Source organism: Ochotona princeps, chromosome 8, assembly GCF_030435755.1.
Source record: "Ochotona princeps isolate mOchPri1 chromosome 8, mOchPri1.hap1, whole genome shotgun sequence".
Taxonomy (NCBI): Eukaryota; Metazoa; Chordata; class Mammalia; order Lagomorpha; family Ochotonidae; genus Ochotona; species Ochotona princeps.
In genome coordinates this window covers 65,485,581-65,501,462 of record NC_080839.1, presented here as the reverse complement: position 1 = coordinate 65,501,462, position 15,882 = coordinate 65,485,581, and the positions used below count along the sequence as shown (strand labels likewise).

Sequence of the window (15,882 nt, the reverse complement as noted above, 5' to 3'; positions counted from 1 at the left end):
CCCTGTCCTGAGACCCCCACCGTGGTATTTCATAGAGGTGCATTTTTTTGGCCTTATTCTCTTTATATCTAAGATTAAAAAATAGATGCAAAAAGTTTTTTCTCATTATTGAGACAGAGACTGCAGACTGGGATGTCAGTCAAAATTGGAGAAGTAGTAAGTTGCAAAAATAAAAAAAGACATTGAATAGAAATGTACATTTTGATTGTTTTGGGCATCTTTGCCCCCTTCCACATGTAATTTTGGACACTGGTGGGGTTTTCTCAGGAGTCACTGAATGGCTGGGAAGACGTCTGGATATGAATATATAAGGGACAGTCCCTTCAGGGTGAAAATCATAATGCCATCTGATAATCTGAAAATGAAGGCTATCCCAAGTGACAAATCTTGCACTGCATTCCCCCAGTCAGTGTTGGCTTTACACACACACACACACACACACACACACACACACACACAAGAACATCAGAACAGGGAAAAACAAATACCATGCATTCTCCCTTAATGTGGGAACTGCTGAGAGAGGAATAGAGAAAAGAGCAAGGAAAGAATGAATGAGGAAAGCAGGGATGGAAGGAAAGGAGGGCAACAGGCCTGTGTACTACAAATACAGTATTTTGTCAAACTTTGTTTTAAGTCTTTGTTAAATTGATAGGAATTATATACTATTTAATGACTGACTATTTTAAATTTATATTAGTGAAGCTGAACATTTTCATTTGGTTATTTATACTTTTTATCTATCTTTGTGCTGGACTATGCACAAATGGCCACAGTGGCTAGGGCTGAGCTAATCCAAAGCTAAGGGCCAGGAGCCTCTACCATTTTGGTGCAGGGTCCCAAGGAGTTGAGCCATTCTCCCCTGCTTTCCTAGGCCATAAGCAGAGAGCTAGATTGGAACTGGAGCACCTGGGACACAAACTGGCTCAGATATGGGATGCCAGCACTTGCAGACAAAAGATTAGACAATTGAGACATTGTGTTGACCCCCTGGAGTTTATTTTTACTGTTTAATTTAATGAACTTTTTATTAAGTGGTGCTATTAAGACTATGATTATAACTTAAATTACTTTTTTAAAAACTTGTAAGGAAAGGGCCCAGCATGGTGACCTAGCAGCTAAAGTCTGCTCAACCTGCATGCGCCGGGATCTCATATGGGCACATAACCCTGCTTCCCATCCAGCTTCCTGCTTGTGGCCTGCGAAAGCAGTCGAGGACGGCCCAATGCTTTGGGACCCTGCACCGGCATGGGAGACCTGGAAGAAGTTCCAGGTTCCCGGCTTCTGATCGGCGCAGCATCGGCCGTTGCGCTCACTTGGAGAGTGAGTCATCACATGGAAGATCTTCCTCTCTGCCTCTCCTCTCTGTATATCTGACTTTGTAATAAAAATAAATAAATCTTAAAAAAAAAAAAGACAAAGCAATTGAAAAAGACCGAGATCTTCCATTTGCTGCTGATACTCTCTGGCCAGGTGGAATCCAGGAACCCAGAACTCCAGCCAGGTCTCCCACAAATTTTTTTTTCTATGATTCATTTATTTTTACTTGAAAGATTTATGGAGAGAAGGAGAGACAGAGACAAAGATCTTCCACCCTTTGGTTCACTCTTCAAATGGTCGTAATGGCCAGAGCTGAGCTGATTCTAAGGCAGAAGCCATAAGCTTCCTCCAGGTCTTCTGTGTAGGTGCAGGGTCCCATGGACTTTGTGTATCCTCCACTCTTTTCCCAGGCCACAGCAGGGAACTGGATGTAATAGACTTTACTCTGCATAATGCCAACATCTCTTATGGGTAATGGTTCAAGTTCTAACTGTTCTACTTTCCATCCAGCTCTCAATATATGCACCTGTCAACTCCATAAAAAGAAAAACATGGTGTAGGAAAGAAAGTTTGAATATAGTGCATAATTTGATTTGTCACTGAGTGATTACATGGCCATAAAATTCCACATGTTAATTTCTGAGGTTGAATGAAACTGTGATCTTCTTTAGGGAATTGGAAACAAGGAGTTAGTAAGAGATAGGCTTGTATGGAAGAGCTAGATTTCATCTTTCACCATGAAAAGTCATTAAATCCAAAATTGAAATAGCAGAAAGTGGAAACATGCATCTTGAGAAACAAATAAGAAATGGCAAAGAAATAGGTTCAAAGGTTGTGAGTGTTGCTTCTTTTGAAAGCAACACTTTGTAGTGGTGAACACCTTTTAGTTCTAAATTTTTTAATCACATGTGTTTGTTAATTTGATAAAAATCAGTTACTAAAATATGAAATTTTTTTTGGTTCTAGAAGTCTATGGAAGAGGGTGTTTTTCTTTTAGATTCTGTGTTGAAGCAAATGGCTCCTTGTTTTTCTCTTTCTTCCTCTGAAGATTTGTCTGATACAGCTCCACTCATGAAAGTATGTAAATTGGCCAAGCTGTTAAACCTTGTGCTGATCAGTTTGCAAAGGCTAAAATGCAGATCCTGAGATGGGTTGAAGAAGGCCTTACATGTGTTCAGTCAGTCTACAGTGTTCAGATATGGATAGGAAAGGAAGAAAGAATCCAGGAGATTTCAGCTGGTAGCACCTATTCCTCGCTACCTTTGAAATTAGAACCAGAATGTTATTGAGCAGCCAGTTTCATAACCCCTGCCCAGCCATAATCAAGCCGCTTTCCCTGTTTTAATCTTGAGACCTGGTCTGCTGTGCCAAGTTCAGATGGCTCCTGTGGGGTAGTTCCAACACCAGAGTACTCACCACTTGAGAACATGGGACTCTGTTCTCTCCCTTGCTGTTTCACAGAGTTCAGAGAGAATCTCTGCACTGTTTTCCAGGTCAAATTTGAGTCTTCCATAGATCTGGCCTGCCCCTCAGTGCATCTGTTGAATTATTGCAATCATGACCATCATGCCAATTTCTAGAAGCACTTTTTTCTCTTACTTGTTATGGATGTAATAGACTTTACCTGCATAATGATGTCTATTATGTTTATGACAAGGTGGATCCATTTTCTGTGCTAGTGCTTTTTTCTTCAAGATTATTTTGTTTTATTTTTTAAATTTATGATTTATCTTTCTCACTTTTGGTGTTTTGTTTTTCATTGCTTGTTAATTTGGGTTTGGTCTCTATATACTGAAAAAGACGTAGAATGGAGAAAATGTTGAAGGGTAGAATATGTTTTTGAAATAGAGGCCTTTTTCCCAGCATTGAATGTGAGTTCTAATTATAGATGGCCTGCCTGCTTCTCTGTTGTTGAGAAGGAATAGCACTGGGTAGTGAGGAAATCCCTGGGGGTGGCCATAGCACCCATGCTGGGAGATCCCCTGGGCAGAAGGCCCACCTGGAGTCACGTACTCACCATGTTAATCCGATGGCAAGTGCCAGGTCAGCTGCATTCCCAGCCCAGGCCTGGTGGCAGCTGTCCAGTCGTCCTTCACTGAGCCCAGCCATCGCCCTTGGCCTGATGCTTTGTTCACTCAAATGACTAGTGAGCTTGCAGTTGCTCTGGTGTTCCTCTGTGAGAACCCTTTATAGAAAATCCTCTCTCCCATTGCAAGTATTTAGGGGAGTTTAAGTTTCACCATTGGCTAATATTTTCATGTGTCTAATTTTTGATAAATTCTTTTCTTTAATATAATGCATATTTCCATGAATTTTTTTTAAAGATGTTTTTGTAATTTATTTGGCAGAGTTAGAGAGAGAGGAGGAGAGCCAGAGAGGGAGAGATCTTCCATGTGCTGGTTCGCTCCTAGAATGGCCACAACAGCTAGGACTGAGCCAAACTGAAACCAGCAGCTTCTGTGGGTGGCAGGCACCCAAACACTGAGCCGTTGTTTCCTGCTTTTCCAGGCCATTAGCAGAGAGCTCAGTCAGAAGCGGAGCAGCCAGGACTCTAACTGGTGCCCAGGTGGACTGCACGTGGCAGTGTGATCTGATACAGCACAATGCAAGCCCTGAGAAATTTATTCTCATCCTTGTATGCTACCAGCATATTTTTAAATCTCTTTTGCTTTTTTCAGTGTTCATTTTGGAAGGAGAATAAAGTATCGGTGAAAAATCTGTTACGCTGAACTCTAACACACTAATTCCATTTAGACAGATAAGACCCGAAGAACAAAGGGGAAAAAACACACATGCATGCACACACATAAACGAAAAGTTGCCAGAGTTACGCACATGTGGTTTGCGAAGAGCTGCATTTGTGTGTGCAGACACAGGAGCAAATGCGTGGCTCAGGTAGCTGTGCCGGAGCTGCTGTGTAAGAGCGTGTCCAGAGACACTGCTCTGCAGCACAGTCTGCTTTGAAGCTGGGACTGCAGCTCTGCATGCCTCTGAGGAAGGCCTTCCAGAACATCTCCCTGTCCTTTAGGCCATCTCCAAATTCCTGTTCTTTCATGGTGACTTTGACGTTTGAAAATTTCTGGTTATTTAAACCCAGGGTTACCAATCCAAGAAGTATAGCACTGTCTTTCTAAATCAAAACTAAAATTAGGCTTCCCTGTGAGAAGGGTGATTGTTTTGAAAAGCGTGGAGCCATCTTGAGATAGTTCCTGAAGAACTCTACTGCGACAGGAGGGGTCTCATGTCTCTGGTCCCTGCAAACTTCATATTCTGTGAGCATGCACAGTCTCGGATAGCTAAGTTTTGAATCTTAATAATTCGCAGTACTGTGCAACTATAAAAACAAGGAGTGTCTCAACAATGTTTTCAGTACTTAAAAAGATCTTTTTTTTTTTTTTTTAATCTGAAAGGCAATAGAGACAGACATCCACTAGTCCGCTCTCTTAAATAAATCCCCACAACAGCTGGCCCTAGTCCAGTCAGAAATCAGGATCCGGAAACTCCCTCTGGTTTCTGCTAGTAGTGGCAGGAACCTAAGGACTTGGGTCTATGAGCTCCTGCCTCACAGCATGCACGTTGGCAGGCAACCGAACTGAAAGTAGAGCCACAACCCAATCCCAGGCTCATTGATGGGGGATTAAGGCACCTCAAATGCTGCTTCACACACACACTGGAAGATCTGTTTTAACATGCTTGTTTTCAAAGTAACATTTAGTGGGGGTGATTTGAGGTGTTGGGTTTTTTGGTTTTTGGTAATCGAGAGGGGTTTGCTTATTTATTTTTGGAGTAATCAAGACAGCAAGCATGCTTCAACACTCAAGACATAACAAATCAGCGAGAGAAAATGAAAGGTGATGTTCTGTCCTCCAAAGCAGAAAAGCCCCTTCTGTGTATCGGTGTTGTCACTGCACGCGTTCATTGTCAGGATTTTTTTTTTAATCATTTTTATTTTTATTTGAAAGTCAGAGTTACTGAGAGGAGAAACAGATCTGTCACTGGCAGATTTACTCCCCAAATGGCTGCAACAGCCGGAGCTGGACAGGTCTGAACCCAGAGGCAGGAGCTTCCTCTGAGACCCCTATGAGTGCAGGGGCCCTTGGGCCTCCCTCCACTGCCTTTACCAGGCCATTAGCAAGGCACTGAATCAAAAGTCAAAGCTGCTAGGACTCAAAGCAGCACCCAGATTGGACGTTGGCAACACAGGTGCAGGCCCAAAGTGCTACGCTGGCTGCCAGCATTGGTATCTTAATCCTTTCTTCACCTGGTATTTCTTGGATGCCATTCAACATAGCTCATATAAAGGGCTCCTTTATTTCTTTTTGACTTTTAAGACTTTATGTTTCTCACAGAGTTTTACTTAACCGGTTGCCTAATGATAGGCATCTTTGTGCTATTGCAAAGCTATAATGAATAGTCTTAAGCAGAGATAATTTACCACATATGAAAGTGTATCAGAAATGTAAGTATTTAATAGAATTTCTAGGTCAGAGACTAGTTGCTGCTAAATAGCCCTTCTCAGAGATTGTATCAGTTTATTTATTTATTTTTTTTTTTAAGATTTTTATTATTATTGGAAAGCCGGATATACAGAGAGGAGGAGAGACAGAGAGGAAGATCTTCCATCCGATGTTTTCACTCCCCAAGTGAGTTGCAACGGGCCGGTGCGCGCTGATCCGATGCCGGGAACCAGGAACCTCTTCCGGGTCTCCCATGTGGGTGCAGGGTCCCAAAGCTTTGGTCCATCCTCGACTGCTTTCCCAGGCCACAAGCAGGGAGCTGGATGGGAAGTGGAGGTGCCGGGATTAGAACCGGCACCCATATGGGATCCCGGGGCGTTCAAGGCGAGGACTTGAGCCGCTAGGCCACGCCGCCGGGCCCAAGATTGTAATATCAGTTTATACTATGACCTGTAATGTACCTGTTTCTACATATCCTTGATAATATATTGAATTATTTACTTTCCTATCTTTTTCACTCTGATGGCTTTATTTTTAAAATACCCAGTGTAGTTTTAATCTGGAGTTGTAAATTGAGCTAATCATTTCAGTGATTTTATTTAGCCTGTTTGTTCATATTCTTTGCCTTATCTACTAGGTTATTGGGTTTTTCTCACTGTCTTGTATATTTGAAAAATTAGTCCTTTGTTCCACATCATATTTTAAAATACTGGACACTAAGTGCTTTGCACAGTTACTGCCAAGTGTAACATAAAACTAACCCAGAAGCCACCATAGCAACAGCTGAAGAAAATTAACTGTGAACACAGCAAATCAGTACATACCGAATCAGCTGCTAGAATGGGGTACAAGAAGCCACCCTCATCTTGAACACAATGCCCCCTGCTTTGTGTGCAGAAAAGTTTAAAGTATTTAATAATATACGGGGCTTTTGCTGTACTCAGTGTGGTATAAAGTTTCGCTTTCAACCAGAGTCTAAGTGGAAAAAGTTTGATGTTGAGCCCTGTGCAATGACAGTAACAGGTGTTAATAGCTTCATCAAAGGTCCCTGCAAGATAGTTTTCTAACCCCCGAGGGCCACCTGCTTCCAACAAGAGATGGTGCTTCTTGTGGCTAGTGCCTGTGTGTACACAGGGACTTCAGAAGGCTTGTAGACAACAAAATTGAAAGGTGCCAACGACTGTCAAAATCCATATGTAGTGATTTTCATAGTGTGCATTTTCACAAATGTTTTGAAACCACTTCATGCTAACTCGTGTGTGTAATAAGCATGCAAAACATGACCAAAAATAGGTTTGTTCCCTGGACAAAGGGAAAAAATCTTTTGTTTTTCAAAAAACTTCTAAAACAAACAAAGAAAAACCCTCAGAATTTATACAAGAAAGCTTCTAAAGGAAGTACCATGAGATTGAAGTGACTTGGAAAAAAAACTTATTTTATGCATCCATTGTACACAAAGCTTTGAACTAAATCAGAATTTGGTTTATTTGAAGTTTTTTCTATTTAATTTGTTTTTCCTTAGTTATTAGTTCAACATATGAATCTTACTTTATTTTGAAAATATTTTCGTTAACTTATTTTCTTAACACTTTATTTACCAAACTAGTAACATGAGATAGTATCCTATTACCAAGTTAAATACCATCCTGTAATATTTAATATGGGTAAGAGACAGGATTGCACATTTTCTTAGACACTGCATAATTTGGTCTGGGATTAGATTTCTTAAGGGGTTTGTGTTGAGGAATTAATGTGTGGAGCACAACAATGGGACAGCTTTAGATAATTCCATGTGACCGACTTTCTGATTGAAAGAACTATCAGAATTAAGTGATTATTTTCCCATCATCTTTATTGTTGTTGTTATTGACTTGTTTGTTGCACTTTTCAGGGTCCTACGTAATTTGACGTCTTGATAATCTTATGTGGAGTCCAGTTGACTAGAAGTAATTAGATGCATTTGAACATAAATATAATTATGTGTAGAACTCTAATTTTTTAAAAACTTAACTTGTTTTTATTGGAAGTGCAGATTTACAGGGAGAAGGAGAGATAGAGAGAAAGATTTCCCATCCACTGATTCACTCTGCAAATGGCCACAACCACCAGATCCTGAACTGATCCAAAGCTAGGAGCCAGGAGCTTCCTCTGGATCTCCCATGTGGGTGTAGCATCCCAAAGCTTTGGTCCGTCCTCTACTGCTTTCCCAGGCTACAAGCAGGGAGCAGGATGAGAATTGGGGCAGCCAGGGCATGAACTGGAGTCCCTACTAGATGCTGGTGTTTGCAAGTAGAAAATTAGCTGGTTGAGCCATCATTACTGGCCCCATAGATGTGTGGTTTTTCTTTTTTCTAAGTATTATATATACTGCACATGAATGCTGGGCCTAACTTGTTTCCAGTAATTTTTTCAGACATTCTTAAGGCAACGTAATCTTCATCAAAATGAGGAAGTTTTGATTTAAAATACTTCCAAAATTATTACTTTACGAAGAAAATTGTACTAGTTTTCCAGGACTGCCATTCAGAACATCACAAACCAAATGGCTGAAACAGTAGGAATTTATTGTCTCATAGTTTTGGAAGCAACAAGTGAATCCAAGATCAAGCTGGCCGCAGTTGGAATTCAGCTAAGGTCTCATTTTTTGTGGGGATGTAGCTCCTTGCTGCTCTGCTTCCATTTGGTGGCTCTCCTCTGTGTGTGTCCTTAACATCTCCTAGGAGATATTAGTCTTGGTTGATGAAGGGTCACCAGAATGACTCCTTTTAACTGCCTACGCCTGCAGTAATATTCCTTGTGAGGCATTAGGACTACAACATATGAATGCAGCATTGGGAGAAAGAGAGGGCAGAGTACAGCCCATGACAGGTTTCAGTTAACAAATGCCATTATAAAAGAAATAATCTTTTTTAAATCTTTGTAAGACAGAGTCAGAAGGAGAGAGATTGATCAAAGTTTCATCCATTGGTTCACTCCCCAAATGGCCAGAACAGCCAGCACTGCTCCAAGCTGAAATCAGGAGCCCAGATCTTCATCTAGGTCTCTTTCGTGAATGACGGGGGCCAGTGTTAGGAACCAGTGTTCCTAAACTGCAAGCAGCAGTTTAACCCACTGTACCACAGCACTGGCCCCAAATTGTATTCTTTAGTCTCCCTACCTAAAATGAAGCAAGATATTTTTCTTAACACTCCGGCACATGTATTAGTTTATAAAAATAAGATCACTCTAAACATATTGTCCTTAAAATATACTTATTTGTATCTATACTGTGATTCATTAATAGTTCCATAAATTTCTAGTGTTTAGATTACTTGTAGTATTTTCTTAATGTTAATAGTACTGATGATCATAAATATTTCAAAAATTTCTTATAGAAAAACTTTCTAAAATATATATATATACTACTTTTTTCAATTACAAAATTTGTGTTGTCATTATAAGCATAGGTTGTTATTATACAGCAGTATTCTCAGATTAACAATTGTGTAGTTTTGTCTATTTGCTAAATAGCTTAGATTGGTATGCCTTTTTATTTCAATTCCTACCTGTTCTATGTGTACTTTATTATCTTATACTTCAGCTCTCATTTTGTGGTCATTACCTTGTATTCTAACATGCTATGGACTGAAAAACAATTAAAATGGTTGTATTTATCTTTAAAAGAAATACTTTCTGACCAATTACTGAATGATTTCTCTTATGATAGTTTCAGTCTATATGCTGTTTTTTAATATCGGATAGTCTTTGATTCATAAGCTTTTTCTCATGTCCTCATTTACATTTTATTAAATGGCCACATTCTAGGCATCATTTTATATTACTATGTAATATGTTACTTCTGAAAATTTATTGTCCTTTTATCCTTCACTGTGATAATGGCTTGTTTTTTTTGTTGTTGGTTTTTTTTTGTGCGTGTCAATCAGGATTACCTGATCTAGAATTGGAAGCAATTGATAACCAGTTTGGACAGCCGGGAGCAGGTGATCAGATTCCATGGGCAAACAATACAGTGGCTGTAAATCAGAATAAGCCAGAAGAGTAAGTAATACATTGTATATTTTATAAGCTTCAGATGCCAGCTTCTAAACAAAGAACTACTTTTCCCAAACTGGATTCTACTCTGCATTGATATTTTAGGAGATATGATAGATACAACTGCTTAGTGAAAAAACAAAGAGGGGTAAAGGAGAACTTTGTGTTAACCAGATTTGTTTACTGCATGAACACAAGGTTAGTGTAGCTTGTAATCACCAAGAGATTGATACAATATGCATACTGTTGCTTTCCTTTTCATCTGTTACTTTGCTGTGATTAATTACCATAGTATTTCAGGGCACGTGGATAAGTTGGCCTTCATACAACAATTTTGTTGCTCTGAAGCTTTTAGTTATACAGTTATTTGCTTCAGCATTTTTCAGCATTATACAGAAAAGTATAAGGAAGGAAATTTTTCTACATCAATTTGGTATGCCATCTTGGTTAAGATTAGTTAGCCAAGTTAACTAATTAAGATTAATTAATTAATTGTATAATTAGTTATACAATTAATACAGTTGATTAATTATTTATGAAAGGCAGCACTTTCCAAGTGTTCACACAGCCAGTGCTGGACCAAAATGAAACCAAGAGCTGGAAACACAGGTTGGTTCTCCCAGATGAATGGCTGCTGGAGCCCTAGCCTGCCATCTTCCAGGGTGCACTTCAGCAGGAGCTGGGGTTCGACTCCCGCGTGGGGTGCAGGGATCCCAGAAGCAGCTTTACTGCTTTGCCACCCATCCACCCCAGAATTGAATTGCTTAAGCCACATAGGCAGCGGGACTCCAAATCGCAGAGTGTATCTCATAACCAGAATAGTTAGTGTTGAATATAGCAAGAGAGCCTGGGTGTGAGCAATATTACCATGGACCTTTGCAGAATTAGTATAAATATTAATTTTCTGGATGTTTCAAGTTCCATGTATCACTTGATACAAATTTGGATAAGACAGTTTTCTACATGTAATCAATGAACAGTTTGTTTTGTTGGTTGAAACTTAACATGTTTCATTTTTCCAGTTTGATTTCTTTCATATATAAGTCATGTCATGTCATCATTGTGATTTGTTTATCTTTCAAAGTTAAATATTAGATGTATTCTTTTGCTTATGGTTCAGTTACCAACTAATGATATCCGTAGAATACATTTCATTGTAAATTTTATCAGGGAAAGAGACATACCAACTTTTGTTTTTTACCTGCATTAAAATTTCTTTCCTTTATTTTAGCTACATTTGATTAACAGGTATTTCTCTAGACTGAAATGAAGACTATTGAAACAAAGTTCAATGATTAACAAAAGTATGAAAAATGTATTTGAGCTATATGCTAAACATTGCTTTAATTTCTACACATTAAGCATGAAGCATTTTGTTCCCTGGAATTGTTTACTAAGCATCCCAACAGAAAATTGTGTAGAACCAGAATCACAGATACATGTATAGGAGGGCAGGGTAAAAAGTTATGGAAATTGAAATTTAAAGATAAGTTTATTATTTTTTTAAAAGATTTATTTATTTTATTACAAAGTCAGATATACAGAGAGGAGGAGAGTCAGAGAGGAAGATCTTCCGTCCAATGATTCACTCCCCAAGTGAGCCGCAACGGGCCGGTGCGCGCTGATCTGAAGCCGGGAACCAGGAATCTCTTCCAGGTCTCCCACGCGCAGGTGCAGGGTCCCAAAGCATTGGGCCGTCCTCGACTGCTTTCCCAGGCCACAAGCAGGGAGCTGGATGGGAAATGGAGTGGCTGGGACTAGAACCGGCGCCCATATGGTATCCCGGGACATTCAAGGCGAGGACTTGAGCCGCTAGGCCACACCGCCGGGCCCAGATAAGTTTATTTTGGTGCACACATTTTTTAAATCTGTGTACAGTTTTTTCATAATTGCTTTTAGTGAATTTTTTAAAGACTCCTCAATATGCATGGACTTTGACATTTTTGAAAACATGGAAACAAACCTGACTTTTAACTTCCATTTTTTTAAGTAACCTTGTGCGTATGGTCATATATATGTATGTGTATGTATTTGCTTTCCAAAGAGTGAAAAATTATATGCTTATAGTCTGAAACCTTTCTATTTTGATCCTATAGCCAATGTATTAGTTCACAGTTAGATGAGCTTCTCTGTCCACCAACAACAGTAGAAGGAAGAAATGACGAGAAGGCCCTTCTTGAGCAGCTGGTATCGTTTCTCAGTGGTAAAGATGAAACTGAGCTGGCGGAACTAGACAGAGCTCTGGGAATTGACAAACTTGTTCAGGTATTTACTGAAAGCAGCATTATCTAAATGGTCTAGCACTGAGCAACTAAAAGTTTCAAACTAAATAATAATTAAGTAAAAGACCTTTAAAGCAAAAGAGAATAGTTTTTAAGACTTAATTTATCTTTCATTCATGCCTTTCTTTTTCAAACTGTAGGATTATCAAGTCTATTTAGTACCTTATGAACAACATTGTCTAAATGAGGTAGAAGATGGTAACAAAGTGCCACAGCGCATAATTAATAAAAAAGCAAGTTAATTTCAAGAAACTCTCTTTCAGTTACATATATACCAGATATCACAATTTAAATTGTGTTTCTTACAAAAAAAAATTATTTATTTTTATTGGAAAGTCAGATTTACAGAGAGAAAGATCTTGTATCCACTGCTTCACTCCCCGAGTGACCGTAACAGAGTGGAGCTGATCCAAAGCCAAGAACCAGGAACCTCTTCTGGGTCTCTCATGTGGGTGCAGGGTCCCAAGGCTTTGGACCATCCTCTACTGCTTTCCCAGGCCACAAGCAGGGAGCTGGATGGAAGGGAAGTGAGGCAGCCAGGACACAAACTGGTGCCCACATGGGATCCCGGCACATGCAAGGCAGGGAGTTAGCCATCAGGCTACCATGCCGGGCCCTAAATTGTGTTTTTTATATTAGGTGATAGTCAGGTGTTTGAAAGACTTCTATTATGTCAGCTATTGATTTATGTCAGCTATAGAGTTTTTATATAAAAGCATGAATTCTTTGTTGGAGATAGAAAATTCCTAATTGGTTCCCTTTTTAGGAATCTGCTGCGTATGGTAATATACTAAGTATAAAGTTTATGGATTCTTGGGCTTCGTGGTAAAGTTCTTTTCAGACCTTTTTTTTTTTTTTTCATTTCATTGATTCAGGGCCATTTATTAACCACATCTTCATGTTTTGTGGAGATTGTAAATATGTCAGTCATTCTGTTTTTCTGTTTCAAAAGCATCTTCCATAAACAATCCCTTGTGGAGAATACAAATTCAGGAAGTATATGTTATGACCATTTCTAATAAAGAAGCTAACTTACTCTCAGAGCTAAGATTCTATAGAAAAACCTGTTGTTTATTGGCAGAAACTTATGTGCACCGTGTCCTGCTTTCTGTTCTGACAGGGGGGAGGCTTGGACATGTTGTCAGACAGATTTCCACCACAACAAGCAGCAGCGCCATTGATGATGGAAGAAAGACCCAACCTGTACTCCCAGCCATACTCTTCTCCTTCTCCGACTGCCAATCTGCCCAGTCCTTTTCAAGGCATGGTCAGGCAGAAACCGTCCCTGGGGTCTATGCCTGTTCAGGTGACACCGCCCCGGGGTGCTTTTTCCCCTGGCATGGGCATGCAGCCCAGGCAGACTCTAACTCGACCTCCAGCTGCACCTAACCAACTTCGACTTCAGCTGCAACAAAGGTTACAGGGACAGCAACAGGTGAGTGCTCTACTCTTCCAAGGTGTATACCACATTGTTCTCTTTTTAAAAATCCTTTAAAGATACATAATTTTATTTACAATTCTATTCACTTCAGTAAAGATAGAAAAATCTTTGAGATCCATCAGAGTACTCTGCTCTATGTACAGAACCTTAAATTTTCATTTTTCTTTGTGTTTTTTAAAAACCTTGATATAAAGGGAACAGATTTCATGTATTACATAGATGATTTCAAGGAAACAACTGTACTCCCCCATTCTCTCCCTCCCTTAATCTCCTTCCTTCCGTACTTCTCTTTCTTTAATTCTTCCAAAAATATAATTTCAATCCCATTCAAAAATCACAGGCTTAATGCGCCACTAACCATTTCATTCAACAAGTAGAAAGATCACAGTTCCACAGGATTATGAATAAGGGCTAAAAATAAAAATCAAATCACAATATGTCCATTTCATTCCTATACTGCTTTTTGTATTCTGCTAGCCATCAGAGAAGACACAAGAACAGGAGTTCTTTAGGCTTTGACTGTAGGTATGACACTGCTCGAACTCCAGAGGCAGCAGCAGGAGAGGGTGAAGTGTGAATAAGGAAGTGTCCCCTCAGCCTCCCTTCCTCCTGTTATGGCATCACCAGACCACCTGGGATCCCACCCTGATAACCTTGTCTAATTCCAGTTATTCACAAAGGCCACACCTCCAAATGCTGATACATGAATTAGGCAATTAAGTTTCAGTCAGAGTTGCAAGAGGGAATGTAAGCTGTGGTAAGAGGCCTACTATGGGTGCTGTGAACAGTGTGAACAATGCATAGAGTAAATATATCAGCAACTTTCAGAACTCACCCTCTGCTTGGATTAGTCACAACATTGTAAAGAGTGTGTCATTAAGTACTAAGTAAGCAAAGCATAGGCATTCTGATTTGTTCTTTTTTTTTTTTTTTTTTTTTTTAATTTTATTTTAAATTAATTAATTACATTGTATTATGTGACACAGTTTCATAGGTACTGGGATTCTCCCCACCCCTCCCCAAACCCTCCCACCATGGTGGATTCCTCCACCTTGTTGCATAACCACAGTTCAAGTTCAGTTGAGATTCCCCCATTGCAAGCGTATACCAAACATAGAGTCCAGCATCTTATTGTCTAGTCAAGTTCAACGGCTTCTTAGGTATACCCTCTCTGGTCTGAAGACAGAGCCAGCAGAGTATCATCCCGATCAATTAAAAGCTCCAACATACCATCAGCAAAAATTTACATCATTATGGAATTAATTGACATAGTAATGAGTAACCAATATGGTAAAAGTAAATGCGATTTCTTATCCACCTTCTGTGACCACCTCATTGACATTTCAATTTTGGTTTATACACAACATATAACATTCATAACATAACTTGTTATACATAACATCATATCAAATTAAGGCAAACATGTGGTATTTAACCTTTTGGGATTGGCTCATTTCCCTTAGCATTATGGTTTCCAGTTTGGCCCATTTGGCCACCTGATTTGTTCTTTAATGGGCTACCACTCATTGGATACTATCTAAAGCAGAGACTGATATTGAGGTGAAGCAGGATAAGCCACTGTTTTCAATCCTGGAATCCCATTTCAGTGCCAGTGGGAGTCTTGACTGCTCCACTTCCTATCCAGCTCCCTGTTACTGTAATTGGAAAGCTGCAAAGGATGGCCCAAGTATTTGAGCTCCTGTTACTCATGTGGGAGATCCAGGTGAAACTCCTGGATCCTAGCTTCAGCTTCACCCAGCTGTGAACCAAAAAATAGGAGAGAGAGTGAGTGTGTGTGTTTTCTCACTTTGTCACTCTTTCAAATAAATACATCAATAGGAAGAAGAGTTCATTGAGTAAGGTGAGACCAGGGACTGAGCTCAAATTCATGTCATACTCATTTCAGAAAACGAATCTAAAGCAACAGCAAAGCATTGTAGAGCTGCAGACAGGTGGATGTTGCTGTTGCTCTTTGCTTTCTTTACGTTTCATGGAGGTACCTGCAGAGTTTGTTGGCCTTGGTGGCCCAACAGAGTGAACTGTTGAAGAAACAGGCAATTTTGGGCTAATCATGTCTTTAAGCCTCAGATATTTTAACACCAAAACCAACTTATACTGCCAAGTAACACAGTAGCTCAGCCACTTTGTTGACTGCATCCTCCAGGCTTAGCCTGAGTTCTGGGTGGTAAGTTCCTACAGAGTGTTGGTGGATCCGTCTGCATTTGCACTTTCAGGTACAGGTGGTGTTGCTGGTGTCTACTGAAGGGCTTTTTGTGAGCTGCTCTGGGCCAAGGTTTATCTTAGTGTCTCAAAGTGCTTTCAGCCATTAGGAAAGAAACAAGATATCAAG

At 39.8% G+C, this 15,882-nt stretch overlaps 1 protein-coding gene across 5 annotated transcripts in view; it reads left to right on the top strand.

The window, feature by feature from the left end:
- NCOA1 (nuclear receptor coactivator 1) overlaps window positions 1-15,882 on the top strand; it is a 230,700-nt gene that overhangs the window by 187,180 nt on the left and 27,638 nt on the right. For all 5 annotated transcript variants that reach the window (XM_058668200.1, XM_058668201.1, XM_058668199.1 and 2 more), the window contains exons 13-15: window positions 9,701-9,815; window positions 11,906-12,074; window positions 13,212-13,526. In XM_058668200.1, the coding sequence (XP_058524183.1) occupies window positions 9,701-9,815; window positions 11,906-12,074; window positions 13,212-13,526 (599 nt within the window). The remainder of the gene's footprint in view (window positions 1-9,700; window positions 9,816-11,905; window positions 12,075-13,211; window positions 13,527-15,882) is intronic.